This window comes from Drosophila takahashii, chromosome 2L (assembly GCF_030179915.1).
Source record: "Drosophila takahashii strain IR98-3 E-12201 chromosome 2L, DtakHiC1v2, whole genome shotgun sequence".
Lineage (NCBI taxonomy): Eukaryota > Metazoa > Arthropoda > Insecta > Diptera > Drosophilidae > Drosophila > Drosophila takahashii.
In genome coordinates, this window is record NC_091678.1 from 18707566 (window position 1) to 18719694 (window position 12129).

General features: G+C 41.0%; 2 protein-coding genes across 2 annotated transcripts; both read right to left on the reverse strand.

Annotated features, from left to right (window-relative positions):
* Positions 1-1403: 1403 nt before the first annotated feature.
* On the reverse strand, positions 1404-2076 carry LOC108066976 (tabkunin 2-like). The gene is made up of 2 exons (XM_017155782.3): positions 1968-2076; positions 1404-1878 (listed from the first exon to the last, which is right to left on the reverse strand). Exons 1-2 carry the CDS (start codon positions 2029-2031, stop codon positions 1583-1585), a joined length of 360 nt encoding a protein of 119 aa, XP_017011271.3. The 5' UTR covers positions 2032-2076; the 3' UTR covers positions 1404-1582.
* A 4955-nt stretch (positions 2077-7031) lies between these two features.
* Cog8 (conserved oligomeric Golgi complex subunit 8) lies at positions 7032-9665 on the reverse strand. The gene is made up of 5 exons (XM_017155795.3): positions 9520-9665; positions 8980-9452; positions 8713-8926; positions 8471-8655; positions 7032-7924 (listed from the first exon to the last, which is right to left on the reverse strand). Exons 1-5 carry the CDS (start codon positions 9590-9592, stop codon positions 7154-7156), a joined length of 1716 nt encoding a protein of 571 aa, XP_017011284.2. The 5' UTR covers positions 9593-9665; the 3' UTR covers positions 7032-7153.
* Between the last annotated feature and the right edge of the window lie 2464 nt (positions 9666-12129).

Sequence of the window (12129 nt, forward strand, 5' to 3'; positions counted from 1 at the left end):
AACAGGGAGCGAGTGGGAGGGAAAGAGATGGGTAGCTGAAGGATATTGATGGGGCGCAACAGTAAAAGGGAACCCAAGGAAAAAGAAACGCCAACTTGCTTATCAAATATGAAGGAACCGAAAGTGGGTCGAGGTTTTGGGTGGTGCGGTTGTGGGGTGATGGGTGGTGCGGCTGTGGGGCGTTGGTAGTATCATAAAAGCCATGAGCTCACCTGGGGTAGTTGGGTCGAAAGTTTTATGGATGCCCACTGCCACGACAGGTGGTCAGAGCACGCCCACCGCCCACAGCTTTTCCGTCTTTCACATATTTTCCAACGCTTCCTTCCTTTTTCTCTCGTAGTCATAAAAACAGGGTGCAAGGAGGATCGAATGGGAGCTGGCACACGTGCGGATAATAAAAAATGTTTTACTTTTCAATCGACCAATAATATGGCGTTCAATGGACAGGCCAAACGTGCTAAACCCAAACAAAGGACCATCCAACCCGAACTCGCAGAGCTCCATGGAAGGGGAATAGGAATAGGGGGATACACACACACGTACGTAGTTCAATCATCGTTAAAAAGAATTTCATTTTGAAAAATGCCAGAACTTCAATAAATTATATTGCTTCTGGACCGCAGAAAGGAAACTGGGGGCAGTCAGGGGATAGGGAAGGAGCTATGTAGCCAGGGCCAGCTTCGCTATCATAACCACAATACAAAGAAATTGGGTGGGCAAACAAACAAAGCAAAAAAAAAAAGGAAAAAGAAAAGCATCCGCCGTTGGTATCCGTAAGATACTCGGGTGCGGACAGGTGAATCAGGTCATCGGGGGCGCTGGGAAATGGGAAATGGGAGCGAGAATTGAGGACCGGAGACCCGGAGCCAATGGCATTCTATAGCGTCAGCGTCTCCAGCTGCCCGCTCGATGGTTATTGGTTCGCGTTGCAGTAATATAATATACACACACCCACACAGACTCGGATATGTGAAATAAAAATTGTGAAATGAAAGGAGGAAAGCGGAAAAAATGCTGAGAAAAAACTGAGGTGGAAGCCATAGAAAACTATTGGAAATGCGCGGGCTGAGAGGGCAGATTTTAACTCAACTTTGTTGCAACGCGACATTTTTCAGCCCTCGAGGTTAAGGGGTGGTGGGCTAAAGTGGATGGGCGAAAGTGGGTGGCCGCCATTGTCATAATGACGCGCATTCCTGTGCACTTGGCTGTGGATTGCAGGATCCCTTTTGCCTGCCCGCCATTCGCTAATTAAGTCATGGGATGTCCTGTTTTCCGACAGCACTGAAAGAATTTTAAACCTATTCTTCAACCGAGAAAAAGGAAGAATTTTTTTGCTTAAACTTATATTATCCCCTAAACTTTAAAGTTCCATTGCAGCAGTTCTATAAAGAATAATTGGAATATTTATTTTTTATGTGCTTACAAAATATTTAAAAGAATTTATTAAATTAAAAAGTTACAAATTAAAAAGCTTTTAACAATCGATCATTTTTGTTTCAATCATTTTTATAAATCCATATATATTTATCACGGTTTTGGTTTATTTATTCCACAATATGTGATCTACGTTCAAGACAATACTTTAGTCACAATCGGGTTTTCTCGATTTTCGATCGTTTCTTTTCTGCTTCTTTTTCTTACACAAAAGTGGTTCGTTCTTGTCTTTGTAAGCCGGTGGCAAATGAAGTCTCGAAGATTTATTTACGATTTGGGCGCAGTTGATTCTGCAGTCGTAGCGAGTGCGGAAATTGTTTTGATTGCCCATACAACCGCCGAAGGTGAACTTGACGCACTTGTTCATCGACTTGTAGTACGTCCATCGAGGAATTTCTGCATCGCAGGGACCCCTTTGTGCTATTGGCTGATCACAGGGCAGCACTGGCAGCATAAAAAATAACAAATATCAACAATCTTTTGTTACTATTTGAATTTGAATAATTTATATATTTTTATATAGAGTTACTCACCCATTACTCCTGCCACCGCAAAGGAGACACCATTTAGAATAAGAACCAATACAAGTTGATTCATCTTTTTTTGTGATAACTACTTCCATTCGATCTCATTGTGTTTCTATTCTAATATTTTGCGATTGGTTTCAACTGGATGGCGAATTAAGCCATGTTATGGAAGTTTATTTGTAATTGACATGATCTAAAAACTCTTTGAAGCTGATATTAGGTTAAAAAGGGAAAATACCTATTAAAAATAAATACAACATATCCTTTAAAATATTATGCTTATATACAACATTCCTGTTGTTAATTCTTTAGAAAGCTATTTATTTTTAAGAATCATTATTTTTTTGACTAAATGAAAAAACGGCCCCAAGCAAAGGCAGTTCCCAAATCTTCAGCTAAGTATGCCCCAAACGATATGACAAGTGAAAACTTCCCGCTCCCCTGCGGATGCGTGTGTAAATTCCCCAGAAGCTAATCAGGCAAGCCTAACGAAATTTGCTTGGAAAATCCGTCAAAGTCACAGGCGTTCGGCCCGCGGCTGGCATCGCAGGCCATTAGCCTATAAAAGCGCCCACACATGTCAGCCGAAAGTCCTCGAGGCGCACTCCGCCCGTTGTCATCGCTATCGGTATCCACAGGAGTATCGGCATTATCATCATTTCAGAAGCCAGGACACGCCAGGAACTGTGCTGCGATGCTGGATATTTTCGAGCCAACTCTGGAATTTTTTTTTTTTAATATTTATCTCTTATTTTCGAAATACTTACCTCTCTTACATGTGAATTTCATGAAATTAATCTATTAGGATTTTAAATTAAAGTATACAAAACTAACTTAAAGTTAGGATCTATTAATTAATTTGAAATTTAAAGTGTGACGTTAAAAATCGATTTTTTAAGGAATGATCTATGGCATACTATCTCATTTTTTCGGTAATAACTCCGTTAAAAATTGCAAAAATTATTTGGAGCTTAAGGTTTAATCGATAAAAAAATACTCTGCCCAATGTCTTGAAATCAAACCAGGAATTACGTTTTTTATGTAACTCAGAAACTTAAATACATTTTTTCCTTCAAATAAAACGAATAATCTTCCAACCCTTTAGCCGTAGCTGGCATCACTGCCTTGAAAAAAAGCTGGAAATCTGATACTTTCCCGAAAAACGCGTCAAACTTTGGCAGCCGCTGGCTCACTGCTTCAATGGAGGGGAGTGGATTCCTAAAAAATGTGTTGCATGTTTATTTGAAAAATCGCTAAAGGATAACTAAAGGATTCCCCTAAGGGTATTTCGCAAGCGCGAGTGATTTGTTTGCGAATTTACATACATACAAGCGCACTCCTTACCCTCAGAACAGAACTCCCAGGGTGTTTTCCAACTCGTTGAACAGCCAGCTCGCCGCTTTCCTTTCTTATTTTCCCCAGCTCATGCCACTCAATACGCGGCGGCAATAATTTTGCATAACGAATAAGTTGAATAAGTAAAAGTATCCAAATTGAATCAGTGCAGAATAGAAACCGCCGAGGGAGTGAGTGGAGTGGCATATTCACCGACAGGTGGCGGTGTTAAGTGGCAAATTCAATTTCGCTGGCAGTATACAGCTCCGAGTTGACATTTATGAGACGCCATTTTCGTGGCGGTTTTCTTTCATCGACTGAGGGGCATATCGATTTCCAGCTATTTTCGAGAAGGGTGAGCAATCCCCAAATGGCAGAGGCAGCATCATTAACTAACCTGCCCCGGAGTCGTCGGTAAATAATGTAATTTATGAATTACAATTAAAAATGCGCCAAGGGCAGAGGACATAGAGATAGAGCCGGCCACATGTGTCCGCCCCTTTGGGGTGTCTGGCCATTTTTGTGCTTTGCTCATCAGTCCTGATCCTACCCTGCTCCCCTTGCCACTCCTTGATACTGTAATAAAACTCCCCATTTGGTCATTTGGCAATTATCCCGATAAATTAGCAGCCGGACAATGGCACAGCAGCGTCGCATCGCCATCCAACCACCCACACTGACCCTCTGTTTCCTCCTTTGTTTTCCGGAAAATGAACAGGGGTTGGTAACTCGAGACTTTGAATTTAGCGATTTCAATTGTCTAGGCGATTTTATGCGGTTTAACCTTGCGATTATACACGTATGTAGGTTAAAATGAATGAATAAAATAAAATGTATCTATTTAATATATCAAATATATTTGTTATATTTTTCCCCCAGCAGCTTAAATAATCAGGGATTTGAAATTATTTAACTTAAATATTTATTAAATATTATTTATTATTTATTTAGAAGATAAATAAAGCATATTTATTTATCTAATTTATTAAAAAATCTTTTTTGGTTTTATTTAGATTAAATTAAAAATTTACCATTTAAAAAAGTTTAAATTTTGCATTCTTAATCTTAATCTAAGGTAAAACCAGCAAAATAAGATTATATTAACGTAGTTAGAGATACTTTATTTATTATTTATTTTATTTAGATAAAGTAAAGCATTTGAATTTATGGTTTTTGCTTAGAATAAATTACAAATTTACAATTTTAAATTCAACAAAGGTTTAATATTGCATTCTTAATCCAAAGTAAATAGAGTAAATAAAAAATTGTCTATAACAAAATTATTAATTAAATTGTTTTGTAATACATTTTTTTCTTAACAATCATAACTTATTCTATGCTATTAATAGCATTAAGTCCTTTTTAATGACAATTTCTCATCCCCGAAAGTCGGCCCAAAGTTCCCATTTTTTACCTCTTGTTTATTTTTTGTGTGCAACACTTTTCAGGTGAGGAAAATCGGCTTTTCAGGTTAACAAAATCAACTTGGTAACGAATTAAAACGAACCGAAAAGCGAGCGTCCAGCAAAAACGGGCAGAAGTGCAAACAGAGGGGGGAGGGGCGGTTGTAGGGGCTTTGGAAAAATGCAAAATAAACGAGGGGCTGGCAAAAACGAAGGCAGCGAGCGTGTAAAAGGCCTCGCAAACTCAATCAATCAACGGACGGTATAAAGCGCGTATACGCAGTGTTGTCCATGCCAAAGTAACAAATGAACACACAAACACACACATGGAGAGCAAACACAGACGCACAGGCACACACACACAGACTCAGGTTGTTAGCCGCTTGTTTCGCACTGCTTGCCAAATACCACAAAATCTATTTCGATTCGCAATCAAAATCCCAAATTCCATTTGTACTATGACGAGTCCGTACCGGGACCATGGACTATGGACTATGGACTATAGAGTCCGGACTTTGGACTGCCGACGTACCGACCATTTGTGCGTGTGTGGAGTGGAGTAGGCCGGAGATTGGGAGAGACTGCGATTGGGAAATCGTGGCCAACTTGTGCTTGAGTGCTTTCGTTTGTATTTAGTGGTGGACTTAAAAATACAGAGGCCCCCAGTCCAGGTGCCCCCATCCCCTCACTACCCCTAATCTCGATGCAACCCCTTTGATTCGGCCCCCCAAAAAGTGGAACTCCCACAAAGGCCGTGGCCACAAACGCATCCGGCGCTGACGTTGAACGATGAGTCGCCGCTGAATGCCGAACGGTCTATGCCCATTTCCATGTCCTATTCCCCTATCCCGAAACACTCGGAAAAAGTATCAGTCGCATATTGAGTTTTAAAATCACCAATGAATGTGTCTTAAAGTATGCAACAATTTTTATTCCGAAAGTCTGATTCCAAACGAGGACTTTTTTGCCTGCAACTTTGAGAAAAAAAAAGTAAAAACTATTTATAAAATATTTGATATTTAGGTGTGCCTCAGAAAACCCTCCCAACCTAATTTTCCCCTGAAATCAAATCTCTGAGTAATTTAAAATCGACCAAACAATTGGCCTTTAAAAACAAGGTTCCTAAAATTCGGGAAAAATGTACTACGAAACTCCTACAAAACTCTATGGATTCTGTGACAAACCATCCCTCCCTGAAATCGTCTACTATTACTTTAAAGTTTAAACGAACCAAATAGAAGGCTTTAAAAAAAATATTCCTAAAATCACATAAGAATTACTCCGAAACTCCTACATATCTCTGCAGATTTCCCAAAACCGTCAGAAATTTCTGAATCTCTTTTTAAATTTTTAAAAACCCCAAATATTTTTAGCAGTGCATCCGTTTGTGATCCGCCCCTCCCCAACCGGTTGTCCATTCAGCTGCCATGTTTTCCAATTTTCGGCGCACTGCGTTGCATTCAGATTCGTTCAGATGCACCAGCAGTAGAACAACAGCCACCAAACGCCGCTCGCTTCTCCCGAAATTTAGTCATTGTTCGCGAAATTGCTTATAAAAGCGACCCTCCTGCCGCTTCCCTATTTTCCGGCCTGTCCAATCTGACCTGCCATGTCGACGCTTTAGCTTTAGTCGGGCCAAATTCAGAGGGGGCTGATTGCAACTCTTTGGCTTTGGCTCTGGTGGTTGGCCAACCGCAGCGAGCCGCTTTCCGATCGCCGGAGCCCCAAGTAAAAATATTATTACACTCTCGCGGCCCCCAGTAAATGGGGGTTCCCCAGTGGGTCAGCACACACAGCCGCCGCGCGAAAAACCACTTGCGCCCAAACGCGAATTTATTCACCGGAAAATGTTGGAAAATTAACAAAACGATTGAGTGGAAGACCGCTTAAGGGTCTTACTATGTCTATGTCTAGATGACATGAATATGGTTGGGGAACTGTTGAATTATAGTAAATTAAGGTAATATTGATTGATATTGATGTTGAATAATAATAACAAAATGAAGCCCCTTTTAAATACTATCACGTAATAACAAACAAGACCCTCAAAACCCTCTTATATCCGAAAATAAATGAAAAACATGGCTACGGACGAAAATGGTAATACAAGAAGTTAAGACGGCCCATAACTTTTGACTAGAAAGTCCTATTTAAAACAGATTTACTGAGTTTATAGGTCTTGATGAGTAGATCAAAGTTGCCATACAAACCTTCTTTCTATCTCTTTTTTGGTTTTTCTAAAACGCTCTTATATCCGAAAATAATTGACAAACATGGCTACGGACGAAAATGGTTAAAGAAGTAAATGCAAAGTAAATTTACACAAGCAGTCGTTAATAAGCTAAATTTTGATTTAATAAGTTTCTTTGTAAAGAAAGCATAAATATTGTAATAAACTCTACAATTAATGGATATATTTTTACATGGGAGTGTCCAATAAAGTGTTGATTTGCCTTATCCCTCGGCAGTGACAGCTACTCCAACGCTTGTCGTCGTTTCCTTGGGCGATTCCTGCGGCTGCACCAGCGCCTTGGTGGGGAGTAAATGCTTCAAAGGCTCCAAGATGCGTGCCTGCTCTAGGTACGTGAGCTGCTGTTGCTCCAGCTGCAGCAAACTAATGCCCAGGTGAACGGTCAGCGACTGCGGCGGGAAGACGCCGTGGATGCATCGCTGCATATAGGGAACCAGGTCGTAGGCCAGACAGCAGCAGAGTCGAATAAACGCCTCCCTTTCGCTGCCGGCGAAGGCCTGCTGCTCCTGCCGATAGAAGGCGAGCACTCGCTGGGCGGCCAACTGAAGGGAATGCTGCAGACAGCGAGTGACATCGGTGGCCAGAGCTAAGGGAGCACACAGACGCAGCTCGTTCAAGGCGCTCAGATAGCCATTGCACAGGGCGGCCAGGGGATAGAAATCCAAGAGCGTTTCGGGCGGAGCAAAGGACTCCTCCGCGGGATCCAACTGCTTGCGGGCGTGCGAGTGCAGCGCCACCTTGTTGATCAGCGTGAATCTGTCCAGCTCCCGCTCGAACTGCTCGTTCACCTGCTCCACGCTGCTCTCAAATCGTCGGCGGATCACTGCCACGAAAATGGGCGCCATTAAAGCACGGAAATCGGCTCCCACGCGGCTGAAGGACAGACCAAAGTACATGCACTGGCCTAAAACTGTCTCCACGGAGCCCACTCCTAATTGTAGATCCTTTTCCAGCGTCTGCAGGAAGTCGTTAATCTGGGAGAGCAGAAGGGAATCACATTATTAGGTTGTAAAAAAGTGGTATGTACGAACTAAAGCCCTGCGTGAATCATTCAATTTTTGATTTATCATAGTATGCCATGCAATTTCTGATTTGTTTAACTCAATTCTGTTTTTCTAATTTATTTCGAATTGAATGAATAATAAATAATTTTTATGAATTGTTTGAATTTGACAGATAAAATTTTTAACAAATCAATGTTAACTGCTTAGAAAATAACATTCATACATATTTAATTACAAAATTATGGCTCTTTTTTCTTCAAAAGAAATTGTCGTTTGAATTATTTGGGAATTCATGCCATTCATTCATTCAATTCTGTTGAACTTAAAATTCTAATTAATTCATTCCTATAAAACAAAAAATTTAAAATAATTCATTGAATCCATTCATGCAGTGCTCTAATTTCTACTTTCGGTTTAATAGTATTAAACTCAAAATTCAAATTCATTCAATTCTATAAAACTCAAAATTCGAATTAATTCATTCATATAAAATAAAAAAATACATTGAATACGAACCTTATTGTGCAGCCAGGCCTGGAAGAGTCGATCTCCATTGCAGCTGACGCCCTGCAGAGGCCTTAAACTGGTACTTTGAGTCTTTAAACCGCCATCTTCTTCAGGAAAAATGGCTCTATACTGGGTGATGATATTAAACAGGTTTATGCGGGTGATTTCGATGGTTTTGGACAGGTGCTGCTGGGCTGTGGGGTTAACTAGTGATTATTCTGTGGGTAAATTAATCAAAGAAGATAACCCACCATCTCCAGAAGGAATGGCCTCCAGGCAGCAGCTCAACCAGGCATCCCTGGCCTGCAGAAACTTCAAACGCAACTCATTTTCCCCGAAGGCCTGCATCCTCCGCAGATAGCCCACGATCTGCAAGCACTTGGGCAGCTGCAGGTCGGTCCTCAGTTGAGCCACCAGCTGCACCAGCATGGTGTGCCACAAAGCCTCCACGGAGCGAACGATGCCCTGGAAAGGATTGGCTAAGATTTGGGCAGGAAATAAGAATATAGAGCACCCACCTTCACCACGGGAATGTGTCCCTGGTGCTGACCCAAGCGGGTGGCATAGGCGGCCAGCTCGAGGGCCTCCTCGTAGCGAGCCTCGCGGATGCAGCGCTCCATGAGCTGCGGCAGCTCCAAAACCTCTAACAATTGAGCATTCTTCTGCAGCGTGATGGAGTTTAAGCGCCTCTGCTCGTTGAGATCCGAGGAGTCCTGCAGGAAGCGCTCGCACTGGACACTCAGATCGGGCAGCTTGCTTACTAGCGTGTCCAACTGCTCCTCCGATCGCAGAAACTCACTGAAAATCGAACGCGAATTCTCCGCCGTGGTGATGAAAGTCCTGTAGTTCGAAATGGCCAGGTCCTGCGTCTGCTCCAGAATGCTGCGCGCCTCGTCCGCCAGCCGCGTCTGCTCCTTCTTCAGCTGCTCCACCTTGCAGGTGCCCAGTTTGGCCAAATAGTTGTCCAGCTCCGGATTGCCACGCAGGTTGTCTGGGGAAAAAACACGAAACATTCATAAGATTCTTGGCTTTTCCTGATATTTCGAGGCCAAACCCACCCGGAACTCCATCCGGAAATATCAGCTTCAGCACCCGCTCGTTCTCCAAGTCCATTTTGTCCGCAAAATCCATTGATTTCTGGTTAAAATTCCGAATTTAAACAATTTGTTTTCGCTTGGAAATTAATCTACGAAAAACAGCTGATTAGCGATGTCAATTATCGATAGCGGAGACAACCTCCTGGCGCAGCGAAGACACCCACCTGGCATAGCACCCTCATAATAACAACGCAAATATGAGCGAAAAGGGAGTGTTGGAAAATGCGTGGTAGAAGTTTAACAGAAGCTGGCTGATATGTCACTTTGGTAACGTCTTTTCAAAATTATTCCGAAAAATCAAATGATTATCAAGATTATAAAGCGTATAAAAGATGTACATAAATTATTGTCTTTTTTTCGAGATAAAACGTTATAAATTCATTAATATTACATCGCAAATTTGCCACAAGAGTGATATTTGAGTAAATGATTACAAATTTCATCAAAAATTCATCATCCTTTCTGTTATAAACCGAGAGAAAGAAATATTAAATTTATATTCTTTAACTTAGTTTTAGCTTCAAATGCTTTCTTTTACATAAGAGCTTCCAATTTGCTAAATATATGTTTCTGCAAAAAAATTTTTTAAAGTAATTAAATACTAAAGTTATACAAAATCTTAAAACGGTTAAAATGCATAAGGTATAAGTATTTTTTCTGGTTAAAGTTTCCAGTACTATCATTTTGAGACGCACTTTACTTTCCTGTGGCCCAGACCTCCGATTAAATCGTTAAACTGGAGTGAACCTGCTTCTCAGGCGCAACCACAGCCACAGTTATTATTTTTGCACTTTCACTTACTGTGACCCAAATATCGAATGGCAGTGAGGCGACTCAATTCTTTTTTTTTGTGGGTAGCAGATTCGCAAAATGAACCCAAAGTTTTAATTAAAACACGGTCAGTTAAATAAATGTTTATTTAACATTAACATAAGTATTATAAAGCAATCTTAAAGAACAAGTAAGAAAATATTTCTTTGCTTTAAATAATTTTTTTTATCACACATCCACCCAAATATTTCGCAATCGCAATTATTTGGCAATTGCCAACGAAAACCAGTTTTTTGGGTCGAGGAAAGGGGGGGGGGGGAAGGGAGTGAAAATCCATCAGCGACCACCCACTCCACTGATGGACCCGAACTCCCTCCAACAAGCCACCCAGCGCCCACCACCTCACCCCTTACCAACCAACTTACCGCCTGGTGGCGCAATTCTTACTCAATGGGAATCTTCGTGGCCAATAAAAAACGGACGATGGGGAACTGCAGTAACACAATACTGTTCGTGCCGCGTCTGGTGGGCGGAGATGGGGACAACGGTGGGCGGTGGGCGGCCCCGAGGGGCGGGCGAGGACATAATAAACACACAACGATAATTAAACTGCGGTTAGCCTGGCCAGCAGACCGCTTTCAACAGTTCACTGATGGCAGCGAGGGTCGTTTGAAGAAAAGGAGAACTGAAATTCTAAGTTACAATGAAAAGCTGTTAGAAAATATAATTAAAATGAAAGAATTATTACGTATTGAATTATTAATCTAATTCTTATATATTTTCCATATCTTTTATATTAAAGTAAAAAGTTTTTAATAAGTATAAATACATACCAATATATTTTTCGTAACTTAAAATTGTGAAAAAAGGGTTTAATTTCATGTTACTAAAATAACATCTCGACAACAAAAGAACGTTTACAAAATAACATTTACAAACTTAAATTTCGCTAAAAAATACATTGAAACTTACGTACATATGTAACTCGAATTTTAATGATTCGAAAGCTTTAATAGTCTTTAGACAGTTCAATAAAGGCTAAAATAAATTTCATAATTTAAAACAATAGAACCAATTTATTTTTAAAACTAATAATAATTAAGAGGTTGTTTTTAACAACCTAATAAAATGATTTTGTAGATATAATTATTTTTCAGCAATGAACAATACTCATGATATTTAAATGATATATTAAAACAAAAAAAAGAGCCTGCAGAATTGCACAGTCAACCCTCGCTAAGTGCAGCTCCCGCAATCAAGTCCCGAAGATGCGCGCCAAAACAAGCTCTGTTCTCGGCGCGGCGTCTAATCCTCGTCTTCGGCGACAACAACAACAACACGGCAGCAGCAACAGCAACAACAAGAGTACTTGCAACACCAGCGGCCGCAAATGAATCAAAACAAAGCGCGGGCAACAACAAATGTTTGGGTCCACCACTGACCTACTAAGAAGACTACGAGACGCACTCTCCGCTTTGGAACATTGGAGCACTACGAGAACTGGGGAGAATCGGGGGTCTCTCACTCGCGATCTCCCAAGCTCCCGAAGACTGTCTTCGGGTTCTTCGTTGCGTGTGGCGCTTTTTCTTGTCGCTGTACTTGTACTCCTCTGCTTTCTGGCCTTTTTGTCTTTTCTTTTTTGCGCTGGGTCGTTTTTCAGCGTTTGTCGACGAATAATAAATAAGAAAAAGTTTTCCTGCAAAAGCAAACCAAAAAGCAAAAACAAAAACAAAAGCAAGCCGAACCGAACCGAAAAAAATAAAAAGCGTTTTCGCTGGCGCAGAGCTGAGATCCATCGAC

What these genes read in the sequence shown, in the direction of transcription:
- LOC108066976 (XM_017155782.3), bottom strand. Translation starts at nt 2,031, where the DNA reads ATGAATCAACTTGTATTGGTTCTTATTCTAAATGGTGTCTCCTTTGCG. An exon ending in TGCGGTGGCAGGAGTAATGG is followed by an intron (nt 1,879 to 1,967) that starts GTGAGTAACTCT and finishes TTATGCTGCCAG; the next exon opens with TGCTGCCCTGTGATCAGCCA.
- Cog8 (XM_017155795.3), bottom strand. Translation starts at nt 9,592, where the DNA reads ATGGATTTTGCGGACAAAATGGACTTGGAGAACGAGCGGGTGCTGAAG. An exon ending in ATTTCCGGATGGAGTTCCGG is followed by an intron (nt 9,453 to 9,519) that starts GTGGGTTTGGCC and finishes TTTTTTCCCCAG; the next exon opens with ACAACCTGCGTGGCAATCCG. An exon ending in GGCCATTCCTTCTGGAGATG is followed by an intron (nt 8,656 to 8,712) that starts GTGGGTTATCTT and finishes TTAACCCCACAG; the next exon opens with CCCAGCAGCACCTGTCCAAA.